Source organism: Cercospora kikuchii (genome assembly GCF_019650295.1).
Source record: "Cercospora kikuchii DNA, contig_00001, whole genome shotgun sequence".
Taxonomy (NCBI): domain Eukaryota; kingdom Fungi; phylum Ascomycota; class Dothideomycetes; order Mycosphaerellales; family Mycosphaerellaceae; genus Cercospora; species Cercospora kikuchii.
In genome coordinates this window covers 2073095-2090425 of record NW_025408582.1, presented here as the reverse complement: position 1 = coordinate 2090425, position 17331 = coordinate 2073095, and the positions used below count along the sequence as shown (strand labels likewise).

General features: G+C 53.0%; 7 protein-coding genes across 7 annotated transcripts; 2 read left to right on the top strand and 5 right to left on the bottom strand.

Annotated features, from left to right (window-relative positions):
• Positions 1 to 155: 155 nt before the first annotated feature.
• On the bottom strand, positions 156 to 2389 carry CKM354_000076100 (uncharacterized protein; the record flags this gene model as incomplete). The annotated part of the gene is made up of 2 exons (XM_044795863.1): positions 156 to 2263; positions 2317 to 2389. The coding sequence occupies 2 exons, from the start codon at positions 2387 to 2389 to the stop codon at positions 156 to 158; spliced, it is 2181 nt and encodes a 726-aa protein (XP_044651798.1).
• A 460-nt stretch (positions 2390 to 2849) lies between these two features.
• CKM354_000076000 (uncharacterized protein) lies at positions 2850 to 3782 on the top strand (the record flags this gene model as incomplete). Its single annotated transcript, XM_044795862.1, has 2 exons — positions 2850 to 2913; positions 2971 to 3782. The coding sequence occupies 2 exons, from the start codon at positions 2850 to 2852 to the stop codon at positions 3780 to 3782; spliced, it is 876 nt and encodes a 291-aa protein (XP_044651797.1).
• Positions 3783 to 4071: 289 nt separating this feature from the next.
• Positions 4072 to 5717, bottom strand: CKM354_000075900 (uncharacterized protein; the record flags this gene model as incomplete). Its single annotated transcript, XM_044795861.1, has 2 exons — positions 4072 to 5478; positions 5535 to 5717. 2 exons carry the CDS (start codon positions 5715 to 5717, stop codon positions 4072 to 4074), a joined length of 1590 nt encoding a protein of 529 aa, XP_044651796.1.
• A 2420-nt stretch (positions 5718 to 8137) lies between these two features.
• On the top strand, positions 8138 to 8737 carry CKM354_000075800 (uncharacterized protein; the record flags this gene model as incomplete). Its single annotated transcript, XM_044795860.1, has 1 exon — positions 8138 to 8737. One exon carries the CDS (start codon positions 8138 to 8140, stop codon positions 8735 to 8737), a length of 600 nt encoding a protein of 199 aa, XP_044651795.1.
• Positions 8738 to 12101: 3364 nt separating this feature from the next.
• CKM354_000075700 (uncharacterized protein) lies at positions 12102 to 12658 on the bottom strand (the record flags this gene model as incomplete). Its single annotated transcript, XM_044795859.1, has 2 exons — positions 12102 to 12131; positions 12233 to 12658. 2 exons carry the CDS (start codon positions 12656 to 12658, stop codon positions 12102 to 12104), a joined length of 456 nt encoding a protein of 151 aa, XP_044651794.1.
• An 873-nt stretch (positions 12659 to 13531) lies between these two features.
• On the bottom strand, positions 13532 to 15162 carry CKM354_000075600 (uncharacterized protein; the record flags this gene model as incomplete). The annotated part of the gene is made up of 2 exons (XM_044795858.1): positions 13532 to 14678; positions 14732 to 15162. The coding sequence occupies 2 exons, from the start codon at positions 15160 to 15162 to the stop codon at positions 13532 to 13534; spliced, it is 1578 nt and encodes a 525-aa protein (XP_044651793.1).
• Positions 15163 to 15823: 661 nt separating this feature from the next.
• CKM354_000075500 (uncharacterized protein) lies at positions 15824 to 17175 on the bottom strand (the record flags this gene model as incomplete). The annotated part of the gene is made up of 2 exons (XM_044795857.1): positions 15824 to 17006; positions 17063 to 17175. The coding sequence occupies 2 exons, from the start codon at positions 17173 to 17175 to the stop codon at positions 15824 to 15826; spliced, it is 1296 nt and encodes a 431-aa protein (XP_044651792.1).
• Positions 17176 to 17331: the final 156 nt, after the last annotated feature.

The following is a 17331-nucleotide window of genomic DNA, read 5'->3' as shown; positions in this document are numbered from 1 at the left end:
CTCGGACGAAAGATTTTGTAGGTGGTGGGGATCCCAAACAAGCGCATATGTGAGTTCGAAGTCGCCCAGAACGCCTCGCTGTCCATATCTCATCAGTAACAATTCCCAGGTTGCGTGTCCTGTTTTCCCAGCGTCAGTGCGTTCGTAGAATCGGCTTAGAGCTCCTTCTTCTGATCTGCAGCGGCAGCTTCGTCCTGGTACTTCTCGATGAACACCTTGCCCATCTTCGCCGACTCGCGCCAGCCACGCTGTCGCGACCAGAACCTCTCAATTGGCGTCGCGGCCTTGAGGCTCGCCCTGCGAGCATCTTCTTCAAGAGACTCTCGGGTGATTGGCGTGTCGTTGTCGCTGATATTGGGGACTTTTGGCAACTTGGCCAGGCTATCCTGAACGAGCTGTTGTCGTGTCAAATAGCGATCACGCCTCATCTTTTGGCGGCCAGGAGAGTCTATCTTCTGGATTGCACTCCGGACCAAAGCGTGCACAAACAGGTACAGGTGCTCGCTGAAGAAGATGGAAAGCAGAAGTCCCCAGCCTTTGATATCGTGTGGTCTGCCATCCGGACCGACTCCGTCGTTGGAGAACATGTACGTTAACGCAGCCATCGTGATGCTGCCGAGCCAGGTCAAGAAGCTCAAAGCGTCGAGCCATGGTCCGATAGTGTCAGCGCGCCACGGTGTAGGGCGTTGCATCTCGACGCAAATCTTGACGGCATCTGCACGCAGCTCAAACCAATTGTTGACCAAGTAACTAGCAGGGACAAGTGGCCAGACAACTGAGAACAGAGACAGGTATCCAAACTGGATGATCATCTCTCGCAGATCGGTATAGACATCGTACGTGGGCAATTCGGCCTCGCTGCGTACGCGGTCCAAGAATTCCTTTTCTTCCTGCGGCGCATCTGCAACTGCGTCGGACTGCTCAAGCCCAGTGCCGGTGCGGCTTGCTTTGATCTCCTTGAACTTGAGACCACCTTGTCTCTTCACGTATGGCACAACAACTTCCATGGCGAAGTTGACGATCGAAGCGGTCACCGCAAAGTAGATCGTTTGCTTGCGAAGTCGGTCGGGGTTGATCGTATAGTGTCCTCCTTTGGTAGTCTTCGCTCGCGCAGCTTCCGTTGCGAACATCCTACTGAACACATCCAGATAGGGGACGAGCACGCTACCGAACGGCACGTACACAAAGGCTGTGAGGATAATACCCATGTATGAAGTGATGAAGTCCAGAATGAACAGCTTCGCAGTGAGCGCTCGGCCGTTGGCGGTGTCAGTCTCGTAATTCTCAAAGTCGTTCAATCTCTTTGCAGCATTGGTGAGCGCACCAGTAAGCAGAGGCAAGCATGTCGTGAGAATGACCGTCGGCGTGAAGGTCAAGATGGACTTTCCTGGACCATCGTAGATCTCGCCGATAAAGATCTCAATCGCAAAGCAAAGGATGATGAGACTACCGAGGACCAATACTGCGAGGATGGCGAATGGCAGCTGCAATGCTTGACGCTTCAGTCGCTCGTCCCATGGGAAGATCTTCACGAGCTCTCCTGTAGCAGGATCCTCGACCTCTTTCGAAGGCTGAAACTCGTGGCGCTTGCTCTCAATACTGCTCACTCCGCGAACCCCCCATCTTATCGAGAGGTCTTGCTCCTGGTGGCGCCACCACTCCACGAATACAATCGACCAGAGGCACAGGACGATAGCATAGAAGGCACTGAAAGAGCCCAGGAAGAAGTATGCGAAGACGCCGAATCCTGTTGGAAAAAGGAGGAAGTTGAAATAGGTCTGTTCGAAGGCAAAGTAGAAGGCGACCTTCTCACCAAAGCGGTTGCGAATGTCGTCCAGGTCCTCGGAAGAAATAGCCCACTGAGTTGCCCACTTCTTGAGCCAGTGTTTGTTGAAGGTGTGGTCATGCAGCGCGAATATACTTTCGACATTCTCCCATTCTGTCGACTTCACTCTGATCCCGGCACCGCCTTCATCCTCTGGGTTGGTGATCATTTGGTAGACAATGCGTTGACGTTCAGCTTCGGCTAACGGGTTTTGTTCCAGAGATGCTCGCACGTCTTGTGGGGGCTCTCCAGTTTGCACGCCATGGATCCAGTCCTTGACTCTGCTTCGATAGACTTCTGCAAACATGTGGTCCTCACTGGCAACTTGCACAAATAGCAAGACGGAGTTCTTATCTCCATTGCGGGCCTCAGTGGCCAAGCCAACTGCAGAGAGCTTCTCGCATAGCTTCTCAAAACCAGCGGCAGCCTTGGCTTTTTCTAAGTGTCTGTTAGCTGAGGCTGCCAACATCGTCCAAGCATGCCCGTCGCACCTGAAGGCTCGAAGCGATAGCTGATGATGAAGTCCACGCCCATGTTGGTATTGAGCGCCTGACTCTTGGCCATGTTGCCTGGAACTAGCTGGTTGGTCACCAGCTCGCTGATAGACCGTGGAAAGGTGGACCGCTTCTTGAATGGCTGAGCAACTGAGCTGACACTGTTGTTCTCGAGCGGTCCCAGCTTGTCGCCGGCAGCGTCTTCAGACATCCAAGTGCGGATTCCAAAGGGAAGAAAAGGAATATCAGAGTCGATGATAGCACAGTAGGGTCGCCGCTACAGCTGGACCAGCCAATGCGAGTAGCTTAAGCAGGTCTGTTTGGCGGAATAGCAGGGAATTGGCGTGGTGGTACGCACCCCTCGTCATCGTGCAGGCGGCAGGTCCCCAATTGCCAAGACATCTCATCAATGGGCAGGGGCCAGTTGATCATCGCGTGTCTCTGACGTTGACATCTTTTGAACGACGCGTGAATCAATCATCGTCAATATCAACTTCCAAGATGACTTGCGAACATCTCACATCTTCAACATGGCAGTCTCCTCACGTGTGGCCGCTGTGACAGGCGCCAACAAAGGTATTGGTCTGGCAATTGGTATGCGAGCTGCCCTGTTCAGGCCATACCTGTCGAAGAGAAACTAACCTCACACAGTCCGTCAACTCGCCCTCCAATATCCCAAATCACCCCTCCGATCAGGCCCCTTCCTGATCTACCTAACAGCCCGCTCAGCAGAACGAGGCGCCGCCGCAGTCAAAGAACTCCAAAACGACCCCCAACTCAAAAACGCCAAAGTCCTCGAACAAGATGGCGGACAAACAACCATCTCCTACCACCCTCTCGACATCAGCCAAACCAAAAGCGTGCAAGACTTCCGCGACTATCTGCACAAAGAACATCCCGAAGGCATCGACATGGTGATCAACAACGCGGGCATTGCACTACAAGGTTTCGACGGTAACGTGGTGAAAGAGACGTTACAGACAAACTATTATGGCTCGCTGGAAGCGACGCAAGATTTCTTGCCGTTGATTAGGGAAGGAGGGAGATTGGTGAATGTGTGCAGTATGGCAGGGAAATTGAATAAGTACTCGGATGAAGTGCGACAAGCTTTTCTGGATGCGAGCAAATCTGGTGTTCCAGACGTCACAGCTCTGATGCAACGATTTCAGAAATCGGTCGATGAGGGGCGGGAGAAAGAGGATGGATTCCCGTCGGCTGCGTATGCTGTGTCGAAGGCGGGTGAGATTGCTTTTACGAAGGTGATTGCTGCGGAAGAGAAGAAGAAGGGTCGGGATGTGCTTGTTAATGCTTGCTGTCCTGGCTATGTCAAGACGGATATGACAAGAGGTGGAGGACGAAAGACGGTTGACGAGGGAGCGCAGACGCCGGTTCTGCTGGCTTTGCACGACATTGGTGGCAAGACGGGTGAGTTCTGGCAACATGAGGATACCATCGAGTGGTAGTTGGAGCAACAGCACAGCTGTTGTGTGTCACGCAAGAGAGCTCGCAAGGGTCAGCGAGAACGTACAGCATCGCTCGACCTCGACGCCTGCGAACACATCCAGTATACAGATCGTGCATGGCCCCGACAATACGATGAACATATCATGCCTAAACCAGCTTCTTCTGTCTAGATGCCACAACAGCGTGTGTGCATCGGCCTAAACAATTTCTCTCGCTATGCATTTGAACTCCAAGATATGCAAGATGAGCCATCTCTGTGCAACAAAACGATCTAATAGATCAAACCCCTCATACCTCTTCCCTTCCATCGACCTGGAACACAGCACTGCCATTACCAGGCTTGCTAACAACAATTGCCTCACTCAGCTTCTCCTCAGTGATATCCGGGAACTTTTTCTTGTAGTACTCCGTAATCCACTTCTGCTTCACAGCCTCAACTTTATCGGCAGGAACGAGATGAACAGTACAGCCACCCCAGCCAGCACCAGTCAACCGGCTACCATACGACCCGGCAGATTTGGCAAGTGTGCAAAGCTCATCGAGTTCGGGACACGAATTTTCGTAGATGTCTCGGCAGGAATCTTGTGTCTCGTTCATGAGCTCGCCGAGGGACTTCAGAAGTTCGGCATTCTCAGCATCCATTTGCGGTGCAGGTGAGGTCAACAGATCCATAAATGCTAGTACACGACTAGCTTCGCTGAAGACGTGTAGTGCTCGTTGTCTGAGCTTGAACTTCTCTGCTCGAATCGGGAATTTCGACATGTATCGTTGCTCCAAGTCTGGGATGCTGATACCTAGGATATCGGAGAGCTGTTCTCGTGTGTAACCCTCTTCTTGTGGTAGATATTGGTCGACTTTGTGGATGAGGTCTTGGAGTTGTTGGCGGAAGTCCTCTTTGGAGATCTGGTGGTTGTCCTTGATGCCTTCCTTCTCCTGGAAATATGTATCGTGGAAGCCTCGCAGACTGACGCCTAGTGGACCAGAATCCGAAGGTAGATTTGATAGTCGGAAGATCTTGGATAACACCAGAGCTGCAAGCGTGACCTCGACCACTCGCAAGTTGTAACATACGGGCCCTGTAGTGTGCTTATCTGCAGCAACGAACGATTGCGCAATGACGAACGTAAGTGGTGACTTCAGCTCTGGGAATTTGACGTTCGTCGCTGAAAGTCCAGGCACAAAAGACACATAGAGAGCTGAGCCTTGCAGAGGGAAAACTGAGGCAGACTGGTCCATGCCTCCTGAGTTCACACCCACAGCCCGCTCGGAGACAATCGCCAGCTCCACCAGCTCCTTCTTGTCAACCTGCTCCACCCCATTGGCCTTCATCACTGCCAAAGCACTAGCGCAAACGAACGCAGCGCTACTCGATAAGCCGCCTCCAGATGGTACTGTGCCATCGGCAAGTATGTCCATGCCCACGCTGCATTTGAACTCTTTCGATTTCTTGCGAAGCAATTCTGTTGCGCCAACCAAGCCTGACTTGAAGTAGTTCGTCCATTCCAGTGTTGTTGAATCGATGTGTACGTCTCCAGTGTCGGGGATATCGAATTCTCGTGCCTCGAATTTGTGTGAGTGTACATTGTTGAGTCGTATCGTGCTGGGTCCGGACTCTGTCTTGTGGATGGAGACTGCGAGTAAGACATCCTCTGTGACTGCCATTGGCAAGACCTCGTACAACGAGTAGTCAATGTGCTGTTTTTCCGTCAGTACCGCTCTCATGAGTGTACAAGTGCGAAGTGAGAATATACCTCTCCAATGATGTTGACTCTGCCCGGGCTTCTCGACACGAAGTCCGGGCTCTTGTTGTATATTTCGCGAAACTCCTTGAGCAACGCATTCCATCTTGTCGTTTGTTTCCTCAATGCATCTTCTGGGTATATCTCTGCCAGACTCTTCGTCTCAGGCACTGACTTTGCCGTAGGAACCTCCATATTTATGATATTCAGTATGTTGCGTTTATATGCTCGAGATAGGACTTTCGTGTGAGATCAGCCAATCTCAATACGCTCCAGTCAGTGCTCCAATTCTCCAAAAAGGCGCGCGCGAAGGAAAGGGAAACCAAGATTGCGGGCGCGAAAGGCGTGTCGCGGTACAGTATTTCAGCACGTCAGGTCAGTCGTCAATGCCCGCACTTGCGACTACCCCTCCTCCACATCGCGGGCGCCGGAGGAGAAAGTGCGGCGGAATTGACGGGACTGCCCCTCCACCTTCCCGGCTCAATTGTCTCCATATGCTCAAAAGATTTCCTCTCGGTGCGCTCAAGACGAAGTCAAGATTCAGGTCCTCCAACCACAAGCGTGGAGAACACTTTGTTAGTCGCGTGCTCAAAAGCGCCGTTTTCCACCTGCCATCGCATGGTGAGACTTGGCGATGAATTCAACACCCTGGTGAACGGCACAGGAACATCTCTCTCCTCCGACTGGAAAGGAACGGTTGTGGCATGATTGATCAGCTTTGCTACGCTCTATACCAGGAGCATGACGACTGATCAAGGACGCTGAAACAGTCGGGGCTGTTTACTGTCATCCAGATCGAACAACCGGCGCCCTCTATCGCGGCTCCGGTGTCGTATTGGCTCACTTGTCCCTCTCACCCTGGCTGGTATTCCCGTCGTCATCCTGGAACATTTTGCCCTCCCTCGTCATCTACTGGGCCACATGGAAAGTTTCGTTGACTTCACCTTGCACTGGCTCGCGAGAGACGAAGTACTGAGAGTAATGCTCACCGTTCAACAGAGTGGTGTTCTTCTGTTCGTGCGCACCCAGGACGACTAGGCTAGACGTCGTTTGGATTCGCGCCGCCAGTGGATCTTCTACGCACAAACGCGCTGCTGCTGACCGCCCTCAGCCACGAGCGTCGATGTGCGATTGGAAAAGCCTAGACTCCTGGCCCATGTCGCCGCTCTTCGCACCGCTGCCGCTGCCACCGCACGTCGAGCACTCGTGCCCACGTGCTCACACCACACGCTGCAATCAAGCCACCCAAGTGATCGCGGTGTGAAGGAGCACTGTGATCAAGCTGTAGGTTACAGATGGCGAGATGATACGGCTGCTGCTAGTTGATATCTTCCTGCTCCCCGGCCGAGACTGCTGCCCAATCCAAACCAGGCACGCGGCTTGCGAACAGAGATCCCGGGCTCCGTGCAACTTTAGGATGCTGATCTGCGGCTTGTTCGCGCTCCTTGCTACGGCAACAACTTCGGGGCCCTCGGTTCGGCTCTTCGACTATAAATCTTGCATACCGCGTGGACATGGGATCTGGACAGCGCGATGTCCCTCGCTGCATTAGTCGACGAAACAACGCGCGCTGACCACGTCTTTGTCGTGCGGCTGGTGGCGTCGTAAGGCTGTTATGCTGTGTCAGGTTCGTGCAGCTCCCACTCACGCCTCGCACATCTACACTCGTCCTCGACGGGCCACGTGCGACCAGTTGTGCAGATCTGTCACAAGATGGCCTAACCAGCCCGCCGCTTCACTGCCATGCCGCTAGGGACCCGGGCCTTTGGGCGTGCATCGCATGCCATGGCGCTAACTAGGGCGGCTGGCGGGAACCAAGGAATGTCAGCTGCAAGTGTGCGCTCCCATATGATTTTCCGGCATCGTTCGGGGCTGTATAGGATTGCTGACGGATCTGAGGGTGGGTGAAGGACCAGGCGCAAAACGTTCGTCTCCAGACGATAATGCTGCTAAAGGACGATTGGACCGCGTCAAGTGCCACCCATGTGCGACGTGGCTGATAACGGCTCTACGGTCAGGATGATGGATTTTCTTGGGTCGCAACGTCTAGCGAGAGCAGGATGGGTAAGAAAGGGAGCGCGGCGGGCTCATTTATTGTCGTTCTACCACCCTTACCACACTGACGGATCTCGCTCTTTCAGCCCTCACGCCACGAAACACGATCTTCGGTCGCACGCATCGAGCTCGTAAAGCGCTGCTTGATTTCATTCCGCATCACTCCCCTTGGCGACTTCTCTAGCCTTTCGTCAACGCGCAGCCGAGTTACGCATTGAGTTCGCTTGCGAACAAGTTCACGAGGCATGCATTGAACGACTCAGACACAAAGCTACCACGCGCGATAAGCACGGGATCGTCAGACATAGCGAAGTCAATATCAAACCGATCTAAGACCCCTACCTCTGCTATCCTGCAAGCTTCCACACACAAGACATTCGGCGTCATCCTTGCGAAGCCTATTTTCATAGCCGGATTCTTGACCATCCTCCACTATAATATCTGGGGCTGCCATTCCGGCCTGACACGCGACAACCATCTGCACTCCACATTTACTTGTCCACCAGCAACAAACTCCAACGCTTGGTCCATTTCGACGGCCTCCACCCTAACCGCCTGGCATGTGCATCGCTGGGCTGAACGTCACTACGCAAACGTGTGCGCACAGATGGTACGAACTCATCCGACCTTGCAGTCCAGCAAACAATCTTCAGAATTGCCCTGAACGACTACGACTCGAGGGCTGGGAACGCCGACAGGACTCGTGTCCCTTCTGTGACGGAGCCCAGCACAGTCACTCGACACATCGACTGTTTGGCAGTGTGTCTTCTGCCAGCTCAGTCGCCTCATCACCCACAATCTCCGAAATGGGCTTCAATCGCTACAGTCGCAGAGGCAGCGGCGCAACATTCACTGGAACCATGAGCCCGCTGTCACGCGAGACAAGCAATTGCAGTATCGAACTGGATCGAGCGACACGAGCGAGAGACATGAACGATCGAATCCACATGTACCTCTTCTCAGAACCGCACGAGATCCTGCCTTCCGCGACGAAGAACTATCCAACATATTCCACAGCCATCTCCAAAGCCGAACAAGCTGCTAGCAGTAGTTCTGATGGAAAGCCGAGGCGCACCAACTCACTCATCAACGTTTCGCGAGGCATCAAACGCATCTCAAAGCGCTTCAGCATCAGTTCCGAGATTTTCAAAAACGTCTGAGAGAATCCCAAGAACACAGCCTCAGAACACAAGCGGCGATCTGCATCTCGTGGGATCACAGGATCAGACCCCAAAATCCATCGGTCATCAACCAAGGCAGCAAATCCTCATCAAACCGAAATGATTCATTCGACCGAATCTTGGCGTAATCCTTGAGGACGTGGCGAAAACCAAGAATCCTTTACTCTCCATCATGAGAAGAGCTCGACCCGAGAAAATGTCTGGACTGGTCCATTCAAACACACGACCGAGGACAGCAACGTGCAGGATGCATGCAAGAAGAGCACCAGAATCTCGATGACAGGCGAGAGGGAAGCGCAATCCTCTGGTACGCGCAAAAGCACAGCGTTCTTGTCATCGGGGACTCATCTCCAATCACACACAGGGTACAAGTTTGACGGCGGGGACGGACTGGGTGTCGCGTGGCTTGCGCATGCAGGCATGCGTGCGTGCGTGGTGTCTTGTTGGACCCGCTCCGCCCGCTGCCAATGCCAAGATGCACCAACTCAGCGGTGTGGCCTGGGCGGTCTTGGCTGGCGAGCAAACGTGAGCTGGGAAGCGGGCAGGACTACGCGCGTTTTTGTCTTCGCAATCAGACTTCCCGGGTTCTAGCCCTTTTTCAATAATAAGAAGAATAAGCGCAAGGAAATACCACCGGCAAGGATTCGGAATCACACAATTCTCGTGGATAGTGTGGTATGTGTTGGTGCTGTGCTGCATTCATTGCAGCTACAGTAGACGGCGTGACACTACTTCGGGGATCACAAAGTGTGGGAGTTGTTGGTTCCAAGACACTGGTGGATGCCAACACTCGTGGGGTGCATATCAGTCTACGATAAGGGAAAGTGTGGAGGTGTTTGTCGGCTTCGTTGCTGATTTTGGCAAAGAACGTCTTCTGCAGCTAATGTGACGGAGGTCGAGACAATGCCAACCTGGTTGAAGCCGATAGCTATCGAATATGGAAGGAGCGGCAATGGCGGTTGTAGTGACATTCTGCTGTTCAGTCAGTGGACGATTAGTGAGAACCACTACTGCAATGATGACGCTGAACCTCATTGAGACTTCTTTTGGCAATCTGACCACCGACTACTGTACGACTATAGGTACCCCTCTTCGCGTACTTAGAACTCGTCTCGTGTTGGTTGTTTGAAGATCAGCTTGGAATCATGTAGCTAAAGCATTCTTTGGTAACCTCACATGAACGACCTTCCTGTATCGATTTTGCAACATCGAATGTTCTTGATCTATGCCCTAACTCCCCTAAGCCCTTCATCCTGTCTCCACAGGCACCTCAGGCACTCTTTACCGTCATCATCATCGGCTCGGTCATGCCTCCCAATGCAATACGCCCCCTAGGGAACATCCTTGAACCTCATTTCTTGGCAACCGGCAGCTGACAGGCAATCAAGCATCAAATAGCGCTACTGTATAGCAAGGTACCATCATGCTAAACCACTACTGACTCCAACGCACCATATCCCAACATCATCACGCTAAAACGGCCAAACGAGCCCTGCATACCTTCATCCCACGGAGCAACCAAAATGACAAGCTAAAAGGCGGCCGCAAGCTTGTCTGTCGTTGTCTAATTGTCACACTCGTCTCAAGCAACTACCGTAAGTGGCATTCGAGGGTGTAAGGATAGCTGACTGCCAAGAATTCCGGTTCCGCAATTGTTTATTTCCGAGGAAGGCTGTGTGTATGCTGGGAAGCTGTCGTTACGATGAAATGTCGACATTCTACCCCAGATTGTTCCGCAATACCTCGGAATCTTGACTGAGCGGGTATGTGCGGAGAGCGAGGCAGCACATGATTCCGTCGCCATATAGTGGAAATGTCCGAGATGGATGGCTGAGCTTTCACGCGGGATGATCCCATGCGCATCCTAGCATGTACAACTGAATGCTCTGGAAATTGGTCTTGTATCATTTTCTTCTTCATTTCGTACACCGCTTGGCTTGGATGTGGCGATTCAGTACCCAATAGATTCCTGGGAAGTTCGAGGGTGAAGTCGGGATGAGTCTCGGCATAAATCCTTTGCGCCGAGAGATGCTGCAGTATGGACCAGGAAATGTCACACAGGCGAGCCAGCAGGTGCTTTGAGTGACTGTCACATCGTGGGGGTAGCAGTTCTTCTCGAAATGGGAAATTCTTAATCCTGGTCCATTCGTCGAGTGGCGGCCCTGATAACAGTTTGACACAATATATTTGTCGTGAAGAGTCAAGACCACAGCTGCAGCCTGCCAAGATCTTCCCCCCCCCCCCCCCCCCTCTTGAGCGAGGACTACTTTGTAGCCCAGTTTGTGAATGGCGGAATGGTACCTTAAGGGTTTCAGAAGGTAGAAATCGCTCGTTTGAGACACGACGGCACGCCTTCGACCCAAGGCCACACGAAGAAGGGAGGCCTCCTGCTCTGCTGGAAGAAAGCTGTATCTCAAGCCCATATCTCGGGACAGTGTCTTAGCCGAATTTCGGGCCATGGTTAGCATTTCGACTTAGGAAGGTTTTTTTGTGCCCGAGATAAATGTGTCTTCTGGTAAGGGTGGCAGGAGATAGCACCAGAAGACGAAGAATGCGTCGAGATCTGTTCTGACGCTTGATATGTCACCGTACGACGCTCCGTCCGGATTGCGGTCACTTGTGCTCACCGCCAGAGAGAAGAGAGAGTGTGCCCACTGGCGATGTGATCAGAAGCGACCATATTCCCAGACACATCTCTTTTCAACGTGAACGGTTTCTCCTCCAGCGGCACCCGAGTCTCCAGCCAGATGTCAGTGTGAACATGACTTCGTCAGCCTTGTTGCCCCTCATTTCTATAAGATGTGCCTTCTTCCACAGCTTGGGCAAGAATGTCGTCGTTCAGTCGAGGCCAAATCGCTATGTTGATAATCCAGCGGCCACTGAAGAATGCCCCAAATCGATTGTTATTCTGTCGCCAGGCTCAGCCGCGACCGACAAATGCCTGGATTGGAAATTTGCGCCACGTGCGACCGGAAGCAGGTGAGTTGTGTCGTCTGAAGGCCCGACGTCAAATTCGATACTGTAAGAACACTCCAGCGCGATCGTGAGACTGATTGACTTACCAAGAATTGTATTGATATCAGCAAGCGAAACAGCGAGACCCATGAGCGTCGAAGAAAGTTCGGTTGTCATTCTGGGTATACAACCCTTTACATTCTGATGTTACTGTACAATCCATACTGCTGTCGATGTCGAATGGCTTCAATTGCCAATATGAGGAAACGTTGCTTCTCAGAGCGCCGAAGAAAAAGCTCGTATCCACTGATGCACATATCTGCTCATTCGTCAGTCCAAAACGCACCTCTCCTCTCTTCCCGCAAAACTCACCCTTCGATCATGATATCTACGGCTCTCTGTCCACACCACCCTGACCCTTTGCAGCAGTTAGATTGATTGTACACTTGTGTAATAGGGGAAACGATTTTTATTTCTGCGAAATAACAAGTCGTCAGCCGCACCGGAATCAATACTAACCTTCCAAAACTCCTTGTCCACCTTGTCATCCTTTTTGCCATCTTGCTGGCGATCTGCTCGCTTGCAGAATTCCTCGTTGTGCTTTCTTACCTCCTCGGACTCTTCGCCCTCTGCAGGTCGCGCATCGTTCAGGATCTTTGGCTGGGCTGCTGCGCCGTCGTTGCTCTGCGATTGTCCGCTGCTGCTGCTCGATGGCTGTGAAGATTCGCTGGACTTGCTCTTGCCGCCAGTCGATGGTGGTGGAGGACCTGGGTGTTCCTTGTCGTGGCTCTCCTTCTCTAGCTTTTTGCCGTGCTTGTGTGCGCCTGAGCCGTAGTCGCCCGAGGCGAAGCGGAAGGAGGAAGTGGTGAAGGGAGCTCGAGAGGTAGCTGGAGCAGCTACGACGCGTGCTGCAGTAGCAGTGCGGGAGGTACGTAAGAGAAACATTGTTGTTGCAGATGGTTCTTGCTGGATTGGTAGTAGTTGACGGGACAAGCTCAAAGCGTCTGCGAAGTAGGAGGAGCTTGAGCGGGATCTAGAATGGTAGTGAAGAAGGAAGGGCGTAGAAGGAGACGTTCTGCACGACCAACGGCACGTCTGATTCATGAGTGACGACATCGATATGCGGACGCGTGCTTGCGTGATGTTGCTTCTTTGCGCCATTCTCGAACCGTGCGCTGTTATCAGCTTATCGGAATCGACATGAGTGTGTTGTACGACACATGGAGCACTGTGACATGATGGATGTGGCTCGTTGCTGATGATGTATCTTGAGTAAGTGAAGTCGAGACGCGATGAGACGCGATGCGATGCTGCGGAAAATCCGACGGACCCTTCTCCGGCACTGGACTCCCAAAACGACATCATGCCGGCAGTGGAACAGACTCTGCGACTAAACTTGTTCCTCTTTCTTGCCCTGCTGACTCGGCATGGATCCGCTCGACAGCGTGCAACTGACGTGAACCATGGCCTTCGTACAGCGCATTCGTATAATTAAAAGCTTCTGAATTTATCTCGATTATACGAACTGCCAGACTTCTCGACATATATACACTACAGGGTATTATAATCCCACTTCCTATCACTGCGACGCGCCTCTTGCTCTCGGTCTCGGCGTATTCATACCCGCATACAGTAGACCCAATGCCAACTCCTCACTCGTCGCCGTCCGTACCCTTGATTCCAGCCTCTGGGGCTCGGGCGATTTGCCTCGATCAGCAGTCGCAGAGGCATCTTGATGCAGAACGGCCGCAAGGGAGCTGAGGAAAGACATTTCTCGTCAGCGAAACTGGCTAAAGCATTTGGAGATGGGAGCATTCCTCACTCATCATCTGCAGCTTTCCAGCCTCGAGGGCTTCTGACTTCTGGTCTGCTCGGTAGAAGCTTCTCTGGAGAAGAAGAGCCGTCCATGTCATACCCTTCAAGGGTATCCATTGTGTCCCGCCAACCTACGGGTGAATGAGAAGGTCTCTCGGGAAGAGGTCGTTCTGGAAGAGGACGCTGTGGAAGAGGGCGCTGTGGTGGGAAGACATAGTGGTGGCGGTCCTCACCTGTACCACGCCAGACTGGGGGACTTCGGACTCTTCGCGGCTCGCGTGGCTCAACAGGTGGAATGATATGCTCATCGGAATCGCGCCCATCTGCCGCATCATTTCCCCCACCTTCCGCTGCCCGGGAGGTAGGCAGAGGCGGCTCATCTTCCCGAGTCACATTGGAGAATCGGTATCTATCAGGACCTAGCGCTGGAGCAAAATGCGAAATCCTGTTGGCAATTGGACCTTGGACCATATCCATGGCATTACCGGCGTTGACGGCATCGTAATTGGGCGGTTGTGGGCTTTGCACTCGCTCATCGCGGCCAGTGCCACCGGAAGCAGCTTGAATATTTCGCTCATGCGCTGCATCATATTTCCTTTGCAACTTCCTGGCGATGGCCTCATCGTGCAGACCTGCTGCGACCGTCTCGTCGGTAACGGGAATTTTCTCTTTTTCCCGTGTTTCTTGTGTCCCAGTGGTCGATTGGGTTCCTTCAGGTGGCAAGGCTGCAGTTTGATTGTGCGCTGTTCCGAGAATGTTCCAGCTCTTGTTCCCACTCGTGAGACTGCCCAAAAGAGTGGTGCTGTGGGCGCTTGCCGTGTGATCATGTCCGGGCGTGTGTTTCCTGGCCTTCCTTCTGGCTCGTCTCTCAAGTGCGGCTCGCCATCGTTGTCGCTCGCGCTTGTTACGCTTCCAGATGAGGAATATGACCAGACCGATGATGATGCAGAGCACGCCAACTGCTACTCCCACGACAATTGGTATGACTTGCTTTGGCGTGCTGCCTTTGTGCTCGACCTCTACCTGGCCAGGTGGCGAAGCGTCTGCAAGCGTTCCAGTGATTGGGATGTGTTGCTGCATGTGGAGAGAGGAGTTGCCACTGGGATTCAGGCTGCGAAATCCAGCTTGGTAGACTTGATTCTTATGAGACCTTGAGTACATATTAGTCCTGCTTGCGTATGCTCAATAACAGATAGCACTTACCCAACCCACCAGCACGCTTTAGCCAGTCCTCCAATTTCGTCAATCATGTTGTCAATGCTGGTCGAACATTCATTCTGAAGCTCGCCGATGGGTTCTGTCTGACGAAACACATAGCCTTCCAGCCCATTTGCCAGTCCCACAGATATCTCGCACTTCTTGTACTGAGACTTGTCATCTCTAGCAACAATCACAGCACTTGAATCTATGCCCTCGGGAGGTTCGCATTGGTTGTCATTGCAGACTTGGTTGCGAAGTAGTCGCAATATTGCCTCGGGCGACATTGGTCCTTGTTGGGTGGCATAGCTTGTGGCGAGGACTGATTCGGCAAGCTGACATGATGGCGAACTGATCGGTGAGGTCGCACTCTGATCCACTTCGGTTTTACCAGCCGGTGGAGGATCCTGGGTCTGCGTCGTCGCTGTAGGCGCCATCTTACGTTGCAAGTCCTCTCAACGATCGTGCTTGACGTTGATGTGCCTCGGCGATGCTGCGCGCTGGAAAAGCATAGCATCCGACAACAGAAGTCGGACGACAACCCCGAAGTATGCAGCTGGCCGCATGCAGACTCATATTTGTTGACTTTTCCCCCGCCCTTTTGCAAACTCAATGGAGAGTTAGGAGATTGTATGATCCCGCAGAAAAGGTGTATGAACCAGCATTGAAGCAGCTTCCGATGCTGCGTGAACCTGTTCAGGAGTCGTGCAGGGTATGGGTTGGAACTCTGATTGTCCTTCCCATTGGTCACCGACAAGGATAGCGGGATTCAGACCTGGCCGTACCTGCATTCGTTGGGCCATTACCAACACAATTCTCTCGTCTTCTTGTCGTCGATGCTTGTTGCCCAGGAGTCTGACAATCAGTGCGGCAGAGATTATATATCGCCAGCGCTGGTCACGCCAGTGATAGATCATCACACAAGCATCGACTGAGCAAGTGACATGAGACTTCACTCAATTCGCATGCGAAATCCTTTTGAGTTTGATGCACGCATTGGCATCGGAACAGCCTACTGTGTGCGAAGCATGACTGCATGCAGACACACATGCATATTGGGCATCAAGCAGCACAGAGGCTAGCCTTTGACGGCGGTCCCTACATCTTGAATTCAAACGTTGCACGTTCCCAACCGCCACTTGCGGGATTTGGCTGATGCGTCGCAGCTTGCTGGATGAGCGTAGCCTTCTTCTCCGGTGCACGTTCGGTGCAAAGCTCGTAGACGGTACTCAAGTTGAACAAGATGGTCGAAAATGCCGGTACCTCCCGGCTTAACCTTTCCAGCATAATCCGTGCAGAGGCAATTTGGCCAATGTACAAAAGCGACACCGCGGCATTGAGCGCAAAATGTTCGCGGCCAGGGAAGTCCTCGACGAGTGATTGCCAGCTTGCAACCGCACTATCGTGGTCGCCGTCCGCGACTTTGAGCAAAGCTTCGATTTCTCGCCGCTTCATGGCGTCCTGAATCACAGATGCACAACGTTGTGCGGCTGCGACATCGCCCACTCTGGTGCGCAAGATTGCTCTTCTGAATGACAGCTCATCTGCTTCCACGTCGGGCAAGGTGTCGAGGTGTCGTATGGCGCTCTCTAATTCACCCATCTCCACGAGTGCATCGGAGACACGTAGTCCGAGGTCGCTTAGTCTACTGTTCCAGAGCTCGGTCGCCGAAGCATCCTCATCCTTTTGCGCCAAACGAATATTCGCGCGGACCTCGCTGGCGAGGGCGTACAATGCCATGATGCCTCTACGGCCACCATCCACAGCACCAATAGTTTGGAGTCGCACCAGCAGCAGACGAAGGTCCCACGGCATCAAATCTACGATCTGCTGGGAGCCTGGCGCGCTTCGTGAAGTGAGCTCAAACAAAGGCATGGCTTCTGCAGCCGCAATGTCCGGTCTCGAGACCAGGATGAGGCAGGCTAGACGAGTGTATAGCAAGTGAAAAATTTGAGAGGCGGCTGTTGGCGGACTTTGCAACAGTGAGCGCAAGGCAAACTCTGCTGCGCGTCTGAAATGGCCATCTTGAATGAGTTGTGGTAAGGAAGGATCCACTGGCGGTCGATGGCTGGAGTTCAGGAAAGCGCTTGGCACGTCTTCTGTGGTCACCGAATGGTATATCTGTCGATCCTGCAGAAAGCGAAGGTCTACGTTTGGTCGGACATTCTGATGGACAACGGGCCCGGCGATTTGTGGTGTGCTCGGCTTGTTGTCTTCAGCAGAAGGTGTAGGAGACACAATTTCACGTCCAGGCGGGCCTGTAGACGCGTCTGCTAGCGGGCTGCACCGGTATTCAGCGATGCATGTGCTGTCAAGTGCTGTGTCTCACATGCTCACTCGTCTGTAGCGGCTTCCAGAGGCCCTCTCGTAGCCCGCTGCGGGGTGGGATGGGAGATATTTCGTGTGTGTCGACGCACGCTGCCCGAGGGCGACGATCTGGGCGACTCCATTGCGGTGTTCCAGGCGAGGCGGCGCGTGTGGTTGTCGTGCAGAGACATGCAAGTTCGCCACTTAGCCACTCCTGCGATCTCGGCCCAAGTGGACCTCTATTCACCGCATTGGCCAATCAGAGGAACTGAAGATGCGCATCTCCAGCTTCTCCAAAA